Source organism: Argiope bruennichi, chromosome 6, assembly GCF_947563725.1.
Source record: "Argiope bruennichi chromosome 6, qqArgBrue1.1, whole genome shotgun sequence".
Lineage (NCBI taxonomy): Eukaryota > Metazoa > Arthropoda > Arachnida > Araneae > Araneidae > Argiope > Argiope bruennichi.
In genome coordinates, this window is record NC_079156.1 from 60238346 (window position 1) to 60258769 (window position 20424).

At 31.8% G+C, this 20424-nt stretch overlaps 1 protein-coding gene across 3 annotated transcripts in view; it reads left to right on the forward strand.

Annotated features, from left to right (window-relative positions):
• Positions 1-20424, forward strand: part of LOC129972751 (inactive dipeptidyl peptidase 10-like) — a 471231-nt gene that overhangs the window by 345503 nt on the left and 105304 nt on the right. For all 3 annotated transcript variants that reach the window (XM_056087000.1, XM_056086999.1, XM_056087001.1), the window contains one exon: positions 17469-17547. In XM_056087000.1, the coding sequence (XP_055942975.1) occupies positions 17469-17547 (79 nt within the window). The remainder of the gene's footprint in view (positions 1-17468; positions 17548-20424) is intronic.

The window sequence follows — 20424 nt, forward strand, 5'->3', positions numbered from 1 at the left end:
ACAAATAAATGAAAGTTGATATGCCATTTTGTAACCAAAATCAATGATTGCTATTATATTTGGTTGAAATCGGTTGAAATGAAATATAGAAAACTTATATTCGATTTTCTTCATTGTATTAAACTAATCATTTGTAATTGATTTAATATATTCGGAAGTAAAATGGAAGGGAGACTCTAGCTTGAAAATTTTGTCATTACTTTTGATTGTTTGTCGCCTCCATCTTCACCCCAAACCATACTTTCAGAAAATTATGAATATCACAAGGAGACAAGGCCGGAGTAAGCCTTTTAGGGATTCTTAGGCAATGCAATTGAAAAGTTCATATTATTTGTCAGTCAAAACCCAATACTTAAAGAATGGATAGACATATAGTTTTTTTTTAGTTCAAGAACTAGATAATATATTTCTTAAGCTATCTGCAAAATTGTTAGCAAATCATTTGATAAACTTCTAAATTAGAAGAATTTTGCTTTATATATCTTTTTAGGCAGAAAAGGCCTTTTTTCAATTTTTGAAAAACACTTTTGCCATTTAACTGATATAATTTCGTTTTATTGAAGTTTTTTTAAATCGTTTTTAGACAAATTTTCAAAAATATAACTATTTTCGAACATTTTCCAAAACTTTTTCATGAAACTTAGTTACATATATTAATTCTACGGGACCCCTATGCAATAGTTTACGTTTCACATTGATTATTCGGCCCTGCAGGAAGTACTGTTAAAAAAGAAAAGATGTTATATTGTTTATTATATGAAAAAATGAAACAGAAAACTCTAGTTGGTTGATAAAAGAAGTTTTTAAATAATGATCTCATCGTTCAGTTTATAAAAATACCAGAGTTAAATAAAGTACATAAATATTCCGAGCCGTCCGCCGTGAAAATACAAATTTCCATTACTTTTCTAAAAGAAAAACTCCTTTCGAGTTTCGAAACAAGAAACATCTATCCTGTTACTTCTCAGGTGCAGAAAACATCAGGAGTTGATTTGAACATTACACAAATGACACACGAGTTGGAAAAGATGATAAGATTGCTTTAAGGAAAAGATGTATATTATGCAAATGATTTTCACCTCGGAAAAAGAAAATTTGGCTTTCCGAAAGTCATTTACTATTGTGCTTTGATGTGCCTTACCGCAAAAGGATCAAAAGACTATTTTAGCTACACTTGTCATTTTATATTATTAAGATTTTTCGCAAAAGAAAATACGGAAACGCTACCGCATATTCTTATTAGAATTTCTTGTTTAGAATTCTTGTTCTTTGAGGGGTATTTAGCATATGTAGAAATGTGGCGCAGTTTCTTTAATTTTCTTGAAAGCGAACTATGCAGTCGTTAACCTTAAGTTAATGATACAATTTTACGCTTCCCTGAAATGGGAAAAAACTATTTATCGAATAACTTGTAATTATTTGTCAGGAAACACGATAATACTGAAACTCAGTAAGATATTCAGAAGGAATTCTGAACCTAGTCTTTAGGTTAAAATCATATATTTCTATAATAGTTTGGATGAAATCTGTGTTCAGAAAGTTCATCTGTCTGATTTTCTTCAGTGTGCTTATCAACAGAGGAATACAAAAAACGTAACAAGCAAAATTGAGGAAATTTACAAATGACTTTATTATTGACTTATAGATGTGAGACAAGGACAAGAATGTGAACAGGACCCACCAAAGAATTGATTATCAGTCTATCTGACTATTAATGCATTTTGAAACGAATTTAAAATATTACTTCCTCACACAGTAAGTCTCCTGTTACATAAGATATACAGGGTGATTATAAAGTCCCGGACCCATTTTGATGTTTAATAACTCATAAAATAATAAATATATGAACAAACTTATGGCATTTATTGATGGAATAACTCATATATTTTCTTTTTAGGTTTGAATATTTTTACTTTTGTAAATATCGTCTGCGCGTGTGGTTAATTTCAGATAATTTCATTTTCCAGTCTAAATATCTGTACTTTTCTAAATATTGTCTGCTTATTAATTGCATTTTTCTCTCTTTTGTTTTTGTCAACTATTGCAATGTTATGTTTACTTTTGATGTGTTTGTTCTATGTAGTACTTTTGTATGTGATGTTTTATTCGAGCGGATATTAAGGAGAATTCATACACCACAAGAGAAAGCACAGATTTTATGGTGGTTCATAGAAATGAAATCGATAGTGCAAGCACAGAGAAATTTCAGAAGAATTTACCAAAAAGATCCTCCATCCAAAAACAGCATCTTGCGGTGGAAAAAGAATTTTCTAGAAATTGGAAGTATCGAAGATAAGAAACGTTCCAGACGTCCTTGCACAAGTGATTTTGATGTTGAGCTTGTCAGAGAGACATTTTTACACAATCCTAGAATATCTGTGAGATCAGCGGCAACAGAATTGGATATGCCAATTTCGACGGTGTACAAGGTTATTAAGAAAAAATTAAGACTGCATGCATACAAAGTTCAAATGGTTCAAGTTTTGGAACCGAACGATAGGCCTACAAGGATGGCCTTTGCAACAGATATCCTAAGAAGGATAGAAGATGCTTCTGATTTTCGGAAGAGCATAATGTTCTCCGATGAAGCATCCTTTCATGTTTCTGGCATTGTTAATCGCCATAATGTGCGCAAATGGCTCTGTGAATGCCGACATGCTTGTCGCTACCTGGCGTGAAATAGACTATCGACTTGATATTCTCCGTGCGACAAAGTGGGCACACGTGGAAGTTCATTGACAAGGGTCATGAAACTTTTTGAGTCTATTTAACCATTTATGTTATTAATTTAAATCTATCTTTATTATTTTATGAGTTATTAAACATCAAAATGGGTCCAGGACTTTATAAACACCCTGTATAACAGATGCTAAATGCATACCATGCCAATGCCAAGACGACGAATTTGGCTTCCATTCAACGACATATACGAAAGTTCTAGGAATAATTTGGATTTTGGCGATTTCTCGATTAGCAGCAACGATCTGATATCTTCTAGAACATTCGATGCCCTGTCACAGGAACTATAAAATGCCAAGAGATGAAACCGAGAGTATCAGCAGTGGAATTCCAGAGCTCGACGAAGATGGTCATAGTAATGGAACGTCAGCCAAGCATTATGCAGTCTACCATTACCGGTCATAAGCCCCTGTCGGGTCTAGGCGCCCCCTCAACCCAACTCTGATCCAAGAGAATCAGCAGTGAAGTTGTCGAGTCGAGGGAGAGTAGTTAAGCGAGGTCTGCCAGAGTGCTTAGTGCTGTTGCGGTTGTTTAGTAGCAATCAGTTGCTTGTCAACTGCTGTTTATTGCAAGTGTTATTCTTGTGTACGCTTTGACTGTGTGTTGCCACTGTGTATTTCTGTTTTCCAGAATAAATCCTCAATATTTTTTATTGAGTCTATTGCACTTTTTTTCGTGCAGCCCTAGTTCGATTTTTTGATTTTTTTCCATAACAATATATATAAGTAACATATAATTCTTATAAGCAGATGGCAGGTTTGAAGACATTGAAGAGACATTTTGCATTTTTAAATTCATTTTAACCCATCGAGGGAAAGCATAATTATTTGCAAGTAGAGACGAGGAAAAGGCATATCCACCACAGTGCGGCACAAAAGCAGAAGTCAGTAAAGGACGAAACAAATGATCACTAGTCTTATATAACATGGGATTTTCGGCCACGTGGCGATTGAATATTCGTGTTGACCTTGGAAAGAGCACCGAAGGGATCACTTTCACTAGGCACGTGGAACTGATGGCGCCTCATTTTTACAAAGCTTCAGTAGAATTAATTAAACAGAAAGTGGAATTGGATCAGGAAATAAGAGAATGAAATTACTATGGGCTAAATTAAGATAAAGCTTTGGAAATTAATTTGGTTTAAATTAAGAATTTAAAATATCATTACATATATATATATATATATATATATATATATATATATATATATATATATATATATATATATATATATATATATATATATATATATAATCAAAAACTTCAAAATGCTAACTAAACGAAATCGGTATAGTATTCTGTGACCAAACATGTAGGTATATACCAAATATTAGACATAATCGTTGAAGATATATAAAAAAAAAGATGCAATATCCACAAACAATATTCTATGAAACTTAACAAAAAAATACGGTATGTTTAATATGTGTACAAAAGAATAGTGAAAAAAGTATACGAGGAAACTTAATTTCTCATTGATTTTCATTTATACAGTCTCACTACAATGGACAATATTCAGCATCTTTTCAACTTTGACGTTAAATTGAAATCGTTCTGCCACATTTATTTAAAACTCAAGTGGTGAAAACGTCTAGACTTGCTACCTGGGGGGAAAGAATGGGGAAACGTTCCATCTCCATTTCCAGGAAAAAAAGATAAAAAGCTCTCCGACTCGCTCGCTAAGCGAAAGTTTTAAAAGGTACCATATATTCGGGCATTTACATTTAAATATAAAAGAAAATTAATAAAATAATGCATATGTTGAAAAGAATTGCAGGCAATACTGTATTGTATATAAATGTGTACATTATAAATATTCAAATTTGCATTTTTGCTTAGTAAGTGGAAAGTTTTGGAAAGATGTTAAAAAATGCCTATTAATACTACTCTCGGATATTAACACGTTACTGATGTGTATCACGTTTGTGATTCAGACCATCTATCTAATTATATCATCCCGCCTTTATTATAATTTAACTATAGTAGAAGAAAAGCTAATCTAATTAGAAAGTAGGTCCGAAACATATGTGAACCAAGTGGCAAGCTGCGTGAGATGAAATGCCTTGTTTAAACATTTCTTATATAAAAATAGCTTACAAAATTATATATATTCCTGTCTACTGCGTAAATGTGCTTTAAAAAGTACTGAACGTTGAATTTCAAGTTGAGTTGTCAAGTGTAGGAGCAATATGATCTTCAGTCTATTGAAGAAATGGTCTTTATCTAATTTTCCCGTAGAAATAAATGCACATTCTGTTTCTTGAATGTAATGAGTTCGTGCATTCTTTGACTGGAGAATGGACTAGTAGCAATAGGCTTATTTCAGGTTTTTTCATATACCAGAATATTTTGAAAAAGTAACGCACTTTGTATAATAAGTGCTTTATCATAGTAGAGTGCTCTAGTAATTTATCCACAATTGCATAAGTTGTCATTTATGTGAAAAGGACATATAAGAAACAATAATATTTGTTGGTTTTGAACTAAATTTCATACATTTGCGAAGTGATTACGAATCAGAAACATGTTATAGATGTTCCCAACATAGTTATAAGATATATGCTAGGAAGCTTTGCTCCCTGCTGTCTTTCGCTACTCAATCCCAATGCTGTCCGATATTATGCCCGATTCTCATCAGTTCCAACTAGAAAGTTTTTAAACTCCACTGGCCATTCTCGTTCAATGTTGAAACTTGTTCTTGTTAAATGTTGAATCTTTCCATGATGACAACATACAATTGTCGACCGGCCGACTTATGCCCGATTCTCATCAGTTCCAATTAGCAAGCTTTTAAACTCCACTGGCCATTCTCGTTCAATGTTGAAACTTGTTCTTGTTAAATGTTGAATCTTTCCATGATGACAACATACAATTGTCGACCGGCCGACGTATGCCCGATTCTCATCAGTTCCAATTAGCAAGCTTTTAAACTCCACTGGCCATTCTCGTTCAATGTTGAAACTTGTTCTTGTTAAATGTTGAATCTTTCCATGATGACAACATACAATTGTCGACCGGCCGACTTATGCCCGATTCTCATCAGTTCCAATTAGCAAGCTTTTAAACTCCACTGGCCATTCTCGTTCAATGTTGAAACTTGTTCTTGTTAAATGTTGAATCTTTCCATGATGACAACATACATTTGTCGACCGGCCGACTTATGCCCGATTCTCATCAGTTCCAATTAGCAAGCTTTTAAACTCCACTGGCCATTCTCGTTCAATGTTGAAACTTGTTCTTGTTAAATGTTGAATCTTTCCATGATGACAACATGCATTTGTCGACCGGCCGACTTATCCCCGATTCTCATCAGTTCCAATTAGCAAGCTTTTAAACTCCACTGGCCATTCTCGTTCAATGTTGAAACTTGTTCTTGTTAAATGTTGAATCTTTCCATGATGACAACATACAATTGTCGACCGGCCGACTTATGCCCGATTCTCATCAGTTCCAATTAGCAAGCTTTTAAACTCCACTGGCCATTCTCGTTCAATGTTGAAACTTGTTCTTGTTAAATGTTGAATCTTTCCATGATGACAACATACATTTGTCGACCGGCCGACTTATGCCCGATTCTCATCAGTTCCAATTAACAAGTTTTTAAACTCCACTGGCCATTCTCGTTCAATGTTGAAGCTTGTTCTTGTTAAATGTTGAATCTTTCCATGATGACAACATACAATTGTCGACCGGCCGACTTATGCCCGATTCTCATCAGTTCCAATTAGCAAGCTTTTAAACTCCACTGGCCATTCTCGTTCAATGTTGAAACTTGTTCTTGTTAAATGTTGATCTTTCCATGATGACAACATACAATTGTCGACCGGCCGACTTATGCCCGATTCTCATCAGTTCCAATTAGCAAGCTTTTAAACTCCACTGGCCATTCTCGTTCAATGTTGAAACTTGTTCTTGTTAAATGTTGAATCTTTCCATGATGACAACATACATTTGTCGACCGGCCGACTTATGCCCGATTCTCATCAGTTCCAATTAATAAGTTTTTAAACTCCACTGGCCATTCTCGTTCAATGTTGAAGCTTGTTCTTGTTCAATGTTGTATCCTTCCATGATGACAACATACAATTGTCGACCGGCCGACTTATGCCCGATTCTCATCAGTTCCAATTAGCAAGCTTTTAAACTCCACGTGCCATTCTCGTTCAATGTTGAAACTTGTTCTTGTTAAATGTTGAATCTTTCCATGATGACAACATACAATTGTCGACCGGCCGACTTATGCCCGATTCTCATCAGTTCCAATTAGCAAGCTTTTAAACTCCACTGGCCATTCTCGTTCAATGTTGAAACTTGTTCTTGTTAAATGTTGAATCTTTCCATGATGACAACATACATTTGTCGACCGGCCGACTTATGCCCGATTCTCATCAGTTCCAATTAGCAAGCTTTTAAACTCCACTGGCCATTCTCGTTCAATGTTGAAACTTGTTCTTGTTAAATGTTGAATCTTTCCATGATGACAACATACATTTGTCGACCGGCCGACTTATGCCCGATTCTCATCAGTTCCCATTAGCAAGCTTTTAAACTCCACTGGCCATGCTCGTTCAATGTTGAAACTTGTTCTTGTTAAATGTTGAATCTTTCCATGATGACAACATACAATTGTCGACCGGCCGACTTATGCCCGATTCTCATCAGTTCCAATTAGCAAGCTTTTAAACTCCACTGGCCATTCTCGTTCAATGTTGAAACTTGTTCTTGTTAAATGTTGAATCTTTCCATGATGACAACATACAATTGTCGACCGGCCGACTTATGCCCGATTCTCATCAGTTCCAATTAGCAAGCTTTTAAACTCCACTGGCCATTCTCGTTCAATGTTGAAACTTGTTCTTGTTAAATGTTGAATCTTTCCATGATGACAACATACATTTGTCGACCGGCCGACTTATGCCCGATTCTCATCAGTTCCAATTAGCAAGCTTTTAAACTCCACTGGCCATTCTCGTTCAATGTTGAAATTTGTTCTTGTTTAATGTTGAATCTTTCCATGATGACAACATACAATTGTAGACCGGCCGACTCCCGATTCAAAACTCAAAGCGCCACGATGAGAATATCTTTCGATTATATCTCCAATATCTAAATATTGAATCAATTTTTCATATTTTGCCGCCAATTTAACAGTTTTGCGATCAGCTTTTCTTTTAAAATTGCCAGACTTTAGCTCGGTCTTTCTTCGCAGTTTTTATCCATCTGATATCGCTTCATTACTATTTTAAAAGACAATGCAGTGTTAAAATGTGCATTGCTTACGTATTCAAACGATTGCTACTACTTTAGAGGTGAAACATTTCCGTTACTCGAAAAGATAACCATTCCGGAAGTCTATTCATTAGTGTTGCCACAAAAGATGTGTCTAAAAGTACAATTAACAAATGATATGGTTTTTAACTCATTTGCTGTTAATTTGGTATTATGTTAATTAAATCTTTACTTTTCCTTTTTTGTCACCATTTCACTATGAAGTATTATTTAATTACTTACTACGACGTAATAATTATTTTCATTAAATATTTCGAACTGTACTGACAAAAAAAATCTTAAATTTTATGGGACAGATGTTATCTGCGAAGTGTAGATAAAATACAAATAAAGAAGTATTATTTTTTTTATATTTGTATGGGAAAACAAATGAAAAGTATAGGCGAAATAAGTAAGTGTAAGTAATTACAAGAAAAGCGGGAAAATGCAATGTCTACAAGACTCCAATTGATTATAATGAGGTCCTCTTTGAAAAACTTTCAGATGTTACTTTAACAGTTCATGAAATACCAGACATCCTCGAAAGAGTACGTCAATCAATTACTAGACGCTACCAGGTATGTATCGGTGTTGGTGGTAGCACATTTGAGCACTGACTGTAATATTTTTTTTCTCATTTCCTCAACATTTTTAGTTTTTCTGTCAAAACTTTCCATTTCTGATTCCACATTGGTACCCACAAAAAAAAAAAAAAAAAAAAAAAACAGCTTCTTTATAGGCATTTTTACCTACCCTTGAAATTTGGTCCACGAATTCTAGGATGCCATATATATATATATTGTCAGATTTATTGAAGCAAAATATTCAACCTAAAATATGTCATTCACAGCTTTATAGTGTTGAGTTGTTCGGAAGGTTTCTACCGTTTTTGTGAATGAATTGAAAAGAATTTTTATACCACAAAATTGAAGTTTATTTAATAGTACTTGTACCATTTTATACGGTAATAAATAATTAAAAATGTTTCGAAATTTGAAATGAAATTGACCAGTTTATTAAAAGAGGGATCTTATAATGGACACTGGCTAGAACCGCAAAAGGCCATAAGCTGTAAACTATGAGCATACACAAAGAATTTAATTTGATTTAAAAGTTCGAAAACTAAACCATGCTGTGCATAATTACAATGTAAGAGAGGAATTGTCTATGAAAATATTTGATGATAAAATTGCGAACATTGTTTAGAATTTCAGATACAGTGCTTACTTAAAATATGAAGTCATATCATAAATTAAGCTTCAAATACTATCTACATGAAACGATGCTCATTTTCTGATAATAATAAAATTAGCAAGAAAAAGTGAATAGTTAAATAATAATAAAATAAATAAATAAATATAATATAAATATAAATAAATAAATATAATATAAATATAAATAAATAAATATAGAAATAAATAAAAAAAAGTAAATAAAAGAAAAGAATAATCCATTATAGATCATTCCATCATGAATATCTGATTCAACCTGTTACTTTTCTTCCTACGGTGATTTATGTGAAAAACAGCTTCAAGAATTTAAACTTGAGTGGAAGAATAGAAGGAACGAGGAAATTCTTTTTCAAATAGTAAGAATTTCAGAAGATCAGAGTTTTCGGACCCACCATTTAAGAATGATAAGTCCTTGTGGCTCAAAAGGATATGTTAAACCTTCCGTCGCTTGTCCCAAAGCTGAAAGATTTTGCGAAACTCTCTTGAATTTCACGTATGCACTTTTCAAAAGACAGCCATATGGAAGTTTGAACGCCAGATATTTTTTCTTTGACTTTTGGGATTTAGTTTACTTGTGTTAGCTTTCGTGACTTTCTGATTTATATCAAGATTATACTCCAAGAGAGAGGTATGTTTTTATGGAAATTTTAAGGGTATGAAACTTTTTTTTCTGCTTATAATTCAAGAGTAAAATATTTGCTTTGTAGAGGGACGAAACACTTTATAACTTCATCATGAGGCAGATGAAAATAACAGATGAGTTTCAGGAATGGTTATTTAATTATTTTCTAAGTTCCACATTTCACAAGATAAAACAAACACGAACACGAAAATACACGACACTCCTCAAGAAAGATTATGGAAAATACATTTTGATATTGATAAGATAACGCCATCTGTTGTATCAAAAGAGAAGGTAGTAGAGTTATCTAACCGTCACAGCTTGAATTTTTATGGCGTATATATAAAAACTTTAAGCGTTGGAAACAGATGGACATACCAAAAAGCACATGATAAAGCAAAATTATGATAGCCAGAAAGGTAAAGTAAAATCAAATTTCAAATTCCCTGTGTCTGAAATTCGTTATAACAAAACTCATGACGGAGTGGCCCCATCAAATGTTACGACTAGTCATTTACTTTATAATATGCTCTCTTATGGTTTTGGCACAAAGTAAATCTTGCAGCAGCTATTACTTGTCTCTGTTCCACAAAATCAGTCTTCAGCCATCGAAATGAAAAAGATTATTTTCAAAGTCGTGTAAAAAAAAGAAGAAAAAAACCTTTTTTGAGTTTAGAGAAGTTAGATTGTAATATCGTTTTCTCCGGCTCATATTCTCAAAGTCATTAAGCGCAAAGAATTCCTTCTCTTACGGCCTCCAAGGAATAGTCATCTTTAAGCTGAAGCCGTTATTGCTATTAAGAATCCCAGAATTAAATCTTCCCCTCTTTGATTTTCACCCGTGGCGATTAAATTTTCATATCATTATGAAATATAACAATTGCAATAAAATGACTTTTACAGATTCCTAATAACATTTACGTAAATTATTAATAAATTATTCTTAAGTAACTAATTTAGTGGAATATCAGCAGTATAATTTCTTAAATGGCAAGAGGATTATTTGTATTGATTATTAATCGATCATATGTGGGGGGATGGATTGATTCCTCTTTTTAAATGTTCAGAGCTTCCAGAAAAGCTATGGCATTTTAACAAGAACAAGGATAGGAAGGAAGGAATGAAGGTGTGTTCTCCGGCGTATGCTGCAGAATAGTTGTTCTTAGTTTTTGCCGGGTTAACAATAATCAAAATTCATGAATACCACAAAAACAAGATAGGTTTATTTTATACAAAAAAGAAAGAAAAAACAATAAAAATTACTAGAACAAGTAGAAGTAGCTCTTTCGAGTTGGGAAAGAAATATTAAATTCTTGCCTCCCAGAATACATAGTGGGTAGTGATACAGAAGTCCCCTACATATATTTATGACAGATTTTTATAGTATTAAGTTGTTTGCGAAGTCTCCGTTAACTTTGGAGATACACTGAAAAAACTTTTTTATACTGAAACTGAAGTTTATTTAATAATATCTATAACATTTTATTGAGTAAAGAGTTGACAACTTTTGAGAAATTTCATTATTCTGTTCGCATAGCTCCTGAAGATGTCTGTAATATTTTGCTAGTGTGTGGAGGGTTGCCATAAAATAACATTTAGTGTTTGGCGCTTCAGTATAGAATAATTGTTCTGCCAAATACAATCAGAATTTGGTCTATGAGCTACTCTGACACGGGATTACGATTTATGCGGAAAAAAATAGCTCCAATATTTTGCCAGCAACCACAATTTGAAGTAATATAAAAAGTTGGCCTTCTTAATTAGTCAAAGGAATTGTACCTAACAATCAAAATATAGCCAGATTTGATCTAAAAACTATTTTGATCAAAGGATTTCGATTTATGCAAAAAGACAGCTTCAATAGTTTGTTACTAACCACAACTCGAAGCATTTACGAAGTTGACCTTCTAAACTAGTCGTAAGAATTGTAACAACCACAATATTGCCTGATTTGGTCTATATGCTATTCCGATCACAGGATTTTGATTTATGCAAAAAATAGTTCCAAGATTTTGCATCGAACTCTTACTTTAAGCAATATATGAATTTGGCCTTCTAAACAATCGAAAGTATTGTAACGATTACAATTTTCATTATAAATTTTATTTTCGATTAATCGTTTCGAACGATTGCTGAAAGTCTTGGCATCAGCAAATTTTATTGCACCAAATTTTGCTAATAATCTTTTGACGCACTGAGCAACAGAAAGGGTTCTATGTTTTGTTCGAAAAATGAATTCATCACAGCTATTCAAAGGTTGATAGATACATTCAGAAATAGATTAAAAATAGCCATTTTCTTATAACATATATTGTCTAAATTAACTGCGCGAACAACGCCATATTCAGTAAGCGGCAAAAATTGAACTATTTTTCTATTAAATTGAAATTTAATAATCAAAATAGTATTTACACCAAATTTGTTTGATTTTAAAGTATTAGAGCTCCAAATATCTCACATTATATAATGGCCATTTTGTATATTTTTACTGAGGCGATGCCATTGGCAATTAGATGGAATTCTACAAAGTTAAAAGTACTGTTCTTATATGAGAATAGTATATAAACCAGATGTAAATCTTTCTTTTTGCAATCGAGATTCAAATATATAACATTATTTTAGAACACATTATATAGGGTGTTTATAAAGTCCCGGACCCATTTTAATGTTTAATAACTCGTAAAATAATAAAGATATAAACAAACTTATGGCATTTATTGATGGAATAACTCATATATTTTCCTTTTCAGGTTTGAATATTTTTACTTTTGTAAATATCGTCTGCACGTGTGGTTATTTTCAGATAATTCCATTTTCCAGTCTAAATATCTGTACTTTTCTAAATATTGTCTGCTTATTAATTGCATTTTTCTCTCTTTTGTTTTTGGCAACTATTGCAATGTTATGTTTACTTTTGATGTGTTTGTTCTATGCAGTACTTTTGTATGTGATGTTTTATTCGAGTGGATATTAAGGAGAATGCGTACACCACAAGAGAAAGCACAGATTTTATGGTGGTTCATAGAAATGAAATCGATAGTGCAAGCACAGAGAAATTTCAGAAGAATTTACAAAAAAAGATCCTCCATCCAAAAACAGCATCTTGCGGTGGAAAAAGAATTTTCTAGAAATTGGAAGTATCGAAGATAAGAAACGTTCCAGACGTCCTTGCACAAGTGATTTTGATGTTGAGCTTGTCAGAGAGACATTTTTACACAATCCTAGAATATCTGTGAGATCAGCGGCAACAGAATTGGATATGCCAATTTCGACGGTGTACAAGGTTATTAAGAAAAAATTAAGACTGCATGCATACAAAGTTCAAATTGTTCACGTTTTGGAACCGAACGATAGGCCTACAAGGATGGCCTTTGCAACAGATATGCTAAGGAGGATAGAAGATGCTGCTGATTTTCGGAAGAGCATAATGTTCTCCGATGAAGCATCCTTCATGTTTCTGGCATTGTTAATCGCCATAATGTGCGCAAATGGCTCTGTGGATGCCGGCATGCTTGTCGCTACCTGGCGTGAAATTGACTATCGACTTGATATTCTCCGTGCGACGAAGGAGGCACACGTGGAAGTCATTGACAAGGGTCATGAAACTTTTTGAGTCTATTTAACCATTTATGTTATTAATTTTAATCTATCTTTATTATTTTATGAGTTATTAAACATCAAAATGGGTCCGAGACTTTATAAACACCCTGTATATCTGCATTACGGCGATACCAACAAATGGCAAGGAAATGAAGTTCTACCATTCTAAATGTACATTATTGTACATTTCTTCTTGCTGTTTTTTTAGTTTGTTTTATTAGATTTTCTTTGTTCAGATTAAAAAGAATCACAAAAACGTTCATTATTTGATTTCTTTATAATTCGAACAGTCCAAAGACTTATTTTAAACGAATAAAGAAAACTAGTATTTCTCTCTTTATAAACATTTTATTACCTTTTTAAAGATTTTATGATTTTTTTTATATATATATGAATCATAACCTGGGAAATTCAGTTCACAAGTAGCTCCTGGTGGTAAAATTAAAAAGCACTGATTTTTAAAAGCAGTTGACATAGATTTAGATGTTACAATAATCAGTTATGATAATATAGCAATAAATTGATTTATCAAATATTCTAAATTAAATATGAGACTTAAAATATAAGAAAATGGTAAATATGTGTAACATTATATCAACGTGCTGATCACAAATCGACAAAATTATTCTTACGAAATGTGTTAATTTCACAGTCACTTTCGCCTAAATAAACTAATCTTTCTAAATAAACTAAAATGTTCATTAAATACACGAAAGACACTTTGTGGAATTGACATTTAATTTAAGTTCGAATTTACTGTGAATTAGTTTCCCTAATCATCAATGATTTAGCGCCAAAGCTCAAGAGAAATCTAAGACGAATTAAAACTTTAAATTAAAATCTAAATATTTAAGTTTGACAACATTTCCATAGGAACTTAAGCATCAATTTTCTATGTAATTTATAATTAATTATAGAAATTGGGAAAGGCCAAATTTTATTATAGAACTAGCTGGTACCTGGCGCGTTGCTGCTACAGAAGATATAATTTTGGAAATATCATTTGAAATTTGAAACAGCTATCTTGTTTAATTAGGAATGATAGAAAGAACGATATTTAATTTCTTGACGGCGATATATACATTCATGGAAATTGAATGATATACAAATGAGAAGTATAAATAATATTCATTCTGTTATTTTTTTACTTTATTATCAAGTGCTTTAGGTTAGACAATATTTTTTGTTTTTCCGTCTTTAGCAAAAACAAGTAAATTTCTTGGTTGAGCATTCTAACATATAACTGGCCATGTGAAAAACATGAATTTTCTAGGTTCAATTCACACAATTGAAGTGATTGATCTTGAGCCTTGTTGATGGTCATCGAGAATGCAAGTCAAATGAGGAACTGCATTAGTTTGAAATCAAAAGGAATGCCGGTGGGAATAATGGGAATGTGTTGAATGAGCACATTTTCTCCATTCGACTTTCCGTTAAGAATAGTTGCCTCGATTCACTGAATAAATAGAAGAATTGTCGTTGCACTGAAAAATTTCGATAATATATTACGTATCTTGATCGTCATCGATAATAATAATTCTATTTTATATGTGGGAGAAAAATTCTGAATATTATGTGCGGTTAGTCGCAGCCAAAACATTGTGCCCCTTCATTGACACTATCTTGTGTAGATGACTATTCATTAACGAAAAGAAAAAAAATAACGCTTGCACTAAATATTTTCGATTTCCTTTCACTCACATTGATTGGCATCAATCATAATAATTTGATTTGATTTGATATGCGTGCGATTAACTACGAATGACATTTACCGTTTAACGTTTACTATAAAGGCCGCGGTGGCCTGGTGGTAAGGTCTCGGCTTTGAAACCGGAGGGTTTCAGGTTCAAGACCCGATTCCACCGAAGAACCGTCGTGTAAGGGGGTCTGTTGCACGTTAAATCCGTCATGCCAAACGTCCTCCCGCTGGTGTGGTGTGGCGTGAAGAGGGCTGTGCCAGCCCAGATGTCGTTCTCGTCATCTGACCGCGGTTTAAAATTACGAGGTCCGTCCCAAAATAGCCCTAGTGTTGCTTTACAACGGGACGTTAATATAATTAAACTAAACTTGACGTTTATTATATGTATTTTGTTCAACTGCCAATTTTAGAACAATGTTTGATAATAGAAAGATATGAAATGATTTCTTTGTACATTTTATTGTGTTCAAAATAAATGCTAATAATTGTACTATGCCTACAATCTTCACGCAAGTGCCAGCAATAGGAAAAGTTTTATCGGGATGGGATGAACGGTATGGAAGCGTATAAAAAACGAACAAACAAAAGTTTTATATATATATATATATATATATATATATATATATTAGATTTTCAAGAACTTATCTGCATGTTTCTAAAAAACTTACGCTTTAATGATTTATATGAAAATGGATATAATAATTGGATACCAAGATTTAAATTGGATTTCATTATTATGTCTTTCAAATGTGGTGGAAAAGAAAAAGGAATTAAATCCATAGAAATTGATTAATTATAAAATAAAATGCAAGGAAAAATCTTTTCAAAGCATCGTACTATTTTTTCTAAAATTTAGCACATATTAAAAGAAAATACGATATGAATGTATATGGTTGTAAAGTGAGCATTTGAAATGATTATCTTTTTATTGAAAAACTATACTATTGATTTGTTTTAACTCAAGAAAACTTAAAAAAAAAAAATAGATGACTTCGGAACCACAAGATACTTTTCTTATCTCTAGATCTACTTCGATTGATCTACCACGAAATGATTTTGAAATGAAATATTTGTTTTTCTTGGCCTTTCAAAAATATTAAATGAAAGAGAAATATTTGTTTTTCTTGACCTATCAAAAATGTTAAAGGAATGAGAAATTTTGTTTTTCTTGACCTTTGAAAAATATGAAATGAAGGAGAAATATTTTTTTTTATCTTTCAAAAGTATGAAATGAAAGACAAATATTTGTTATTTTACCTTCTAAAAATTTATTTATAATTATCCGTTTTATAATTTAATAATACAACCAATATCGCATTTAGTATTTTTAAAAATTATGTTCACTTCAAAGAGTTTTTGCAGTGAAATTCAATTTTGTATTAGAATGGGAAAATACTGCCTCCTTTTAATAAATTTATGTTTTTAATAATTTTTAGAATATTTTTATTGTTCATTTCTAACTAAATTTAGAATTTCAATTTATTCTCCAAACCGGGCATTGCTTCTGTCTCCAAAATTTATACTTTTTATCAACTATAAAAAAACATAAAATTATGCTTTAACCGATTAAAGCTGGGTTAAATTTATGCTTTTTAATATTATAAACTCTTTATTATTTTTCTTATTCTAAATTTATATTTTCAGTAATTCTAGAATTAATTATTGCCTTCTCTTCATAAATGCATGTTTTTATTTGTTTCTGGAATTTATTATAATTTTTTTTTTTGTTCTGAATTCATTTTCTTTTATTATATTTAAGAAAAAATTGTTACTTTCTTTTGTTAAGTTTGTGCATTTTTAAATGATTATAAGAACTTTCCATTTTTTATTACTTTTCAGAACTTATCTTTTTCAAAATAAATTCATATTAATTTTAGGGATGAATTATTGTTTTCTCTTACTGTTTTTAGGTTGTTTTTTTATAAATTTTCAGAATCCATTGTTATTTTCTATTATTAAATATAAAAATTTTATGGATTTTCAGAATTGACTTTTTTTTTCTTCTTTTCTTGTCCTTTTTCTTTTCTCTTTCTTTCTTTTTTTTAAAATTTAATTCTGTTTGTTTTTATTAAATTTATGTTCCAAATTATTAAATTATTGAATTAAAAATTCTAATGGATTTTTAGAATCGATCCTTGTTTTCTTTTTATTTTCTTTTTTTCTAATTATTTTTATTTGACCACAAAAAATTGTTTACTATTTGTTTTAATTGGATTTATGTTTTTAATCAATTTTATAATTGATTGTTTCTCCACTAAATTAATGTTTATATTCAGTTGCAGTATTCGTTATTTTCCTTTCTTTTCAGGCATGTTGTGCCTCTCCTTCATGATGATTCCAATGCCATGCTGCAGTTCGCACAATGGGGGCGCGGAGGTAGTCAGCTGGTAAGTGACATTTCTGAACTTTTCGAATTACAGTACACTCCCGATTATTCGGTTCGCGACTACCGTACTATCAGGCCTAGTTTTCTATTATCATTATTAAATCAGGAAGGCAAGGCGTTGCATTGGCAACATTTCCAAGGCAATGGAAGCTGGCTAAAATGCAAAAACAATAATCTATTACGGACTTTTCCATAAACTAAAAGTGTAAGTTTTACTCTTATCTTAGGGTTACCTTTTCATATCTGTGTAAGCATTTATCAGTGAAAAATAAAATAAATTTGAGTTAATTTTCTTAAGAATTAGATCTGCAATTTGCGTTAATATTTTGTTTATGTTTCCTGCATATAAGTTGAGCTTTATAGAATTTATGCTAAAATGGGAACAGTTTATATTTTTTAATTAATTTTTTCTCTAATAAATTCTTGAAGCGCGCAGAGCAGTATATGATCTAACAGTACAGAGCCTTCTGTTTTAACTCGACACGTTATCGGCAGCTGCTTCTATGATTCACCGGACCACGGCTGCGTTCACATTCTACGTGTCTTGAGATGAACGGAACGCTTAGTACTCAATAAGCAGTGAGAAAATACGTATACCTATCCGACTTTTTTGTTATCCATATTACCAGTCCGCCAAAACAGGCCGAATGCTCGGGAGTGTACCTTAAATAGGCACTTTAATTTATCAATACTCTTGGCTCGTGTAACGCTAAAATTGAGTTTCAGTTGTTCCGTATCAATTATTCTGATGACGTTGTTTGAAGTCTTGCTTATAAATAGCAATTCGATTTCCTGAAGTATATTCGGAATTTTTTCCATCGCTGCTTATAAACAGCGATTAAAAAGATCTATTGGTTTAATAGAGTAAAATTGAAAATTTCAAACGATTTGACAAGTAAATAAAGAAGACAAAAATCGAAGAGTTTATCGAGATGTGAACGATAGTTTTCAGAAAAGTGTATCGTCACTGAGATCGTATATTTAAATTTATTGATTCAATTTGTAATTATAAAAGGATGGTGAATTAAAATTCTCTTTGTTGAAATCTGTTGGTCTGTAACCATAAATTTAATGAATTCTACATCACTAATGCGAAACAATAAGGTGAATGTATATGATATGATGTAATAAATGCAGCAAACAAAAGTAGAATCAAGTTTAGAACATATAATAGGACTTTGAATTCCTTGATAAAAATAAGAATTTCTTAAACCTTTAAGCTATTAATCTTTAATTATGATCGCGCCATCGCATTCTTTATTCTTTATCTTAACAGTCATCTTGTATTTTGACACTGACTGTTTGACACCCATTGGATTGTCACCAACTCCTTGATTTTAACTGCAGATAATCTTTGATACTACTTTTTTTGTATTGTGTCCGGCAATATTTTTTTATAAAAAAAATTGATTCACGTGTTGCTATGTAATCACAAGATTGATATCCAAGCATATTATACGACTACATAAACATTACTTTATTAACGCAAATGTATTAGTATTATTTTTGCCATTGTTTTGCACTATATGTAAAATTGTTAAAATAATATTTTATAACAATATATATCTCAAACTATTTGAGATTTGAAATATTTCGTTTCGTCTAGAAAATGTATGTGTTCAAAAATATGGCTGCATGAGTTTCTTCATATTGTAACCTATCGGATATAAGGGACATTTCCCTAACGAAGCATTTCTGCACTGTTCCCTGTGTTCCTGTTTGCAAAAAATAGAAGATTGTACGCAAGAAAAATTAGGAAACAGTTTTCTTGACTAATCCTCTATTTATTCACACCGAGCCATTCTTGATTTTTATACAACTTCCGATAAGCAATTCTATAGCACGATAACGAATTTTTCTTCAAGGCAATAAAAATTATTTTTTTCATAAACTACTAATTTCACAAGAAACTCGCTGGGTTTCCGCGTGATCGTTAAAATAAATGTGTTCTGCTTTTTCTCGAAAGCTGCTCATCGCTCACACTACCACGTGAACGTCTACTTTTCTGACTGCCAAGCAAACAAAAAATGTTTTCATGCATAACTTTCAAAATAACGTGAATGCGCTATGATCTGAGGTTAAGAAGGGGAACTAATCCAGACATAATCCTGTATACAACTCACTTCAATTTTTCTTCTACATAATATTGGATATAATTGTAAAATATATAAATCACTGTTATTTTTCTTGTAGCTCTAATTTGTAAATTTTCATGATATTACTTATTAATTTAAATGTATAATTTATTACTTTTCAATTATAGAATTTAACTCATTTCATAAAAATACACAAATTCGCATTAAAAATGGGAAATCAAACTTATTTCCATTGATAGGGCCACACAAACGTTGCTTTTTCAAGTTGTTAGATAAATATAATATAACTTGCATATAATCGCCATTCATATTCTTTTATCTCATTTTATCCTGTTCGTAAATTTTCTAAATCAAAATTAATTGATTGCATAGTCTCTTCTTTTTCCTCCCTTAACATTTCACTTCGCTTTTCGTTCCATTATTCTTTAACTCCTAACCCTTGCTGTAAAGTTTTAATTCAAGGAATTTATTCTATTTGAGTAAGAATCTAATATAATCTGCAAAAAAGTTTTAATTAGATTATAAATTTATACATTCTATCATTTTTCCGAATTCTGGTGACGTTTAAAGTTTGAAGTGTGTATAAAGTGACTCTAAAACAGAATGATGCGCTTATTTTAGCTTAGCTAGATAAAAGACATCATCAATTCAATCGCTTCAGATTCCAAACATCTGGTCAGTTCAACCACCATGACGAAATCCATCCCAAAACAGATCTTGTGTAACATCAAAAGTGGTCTTTCAATTGATTAAACAGAATTATATATGATGAATTATATTTA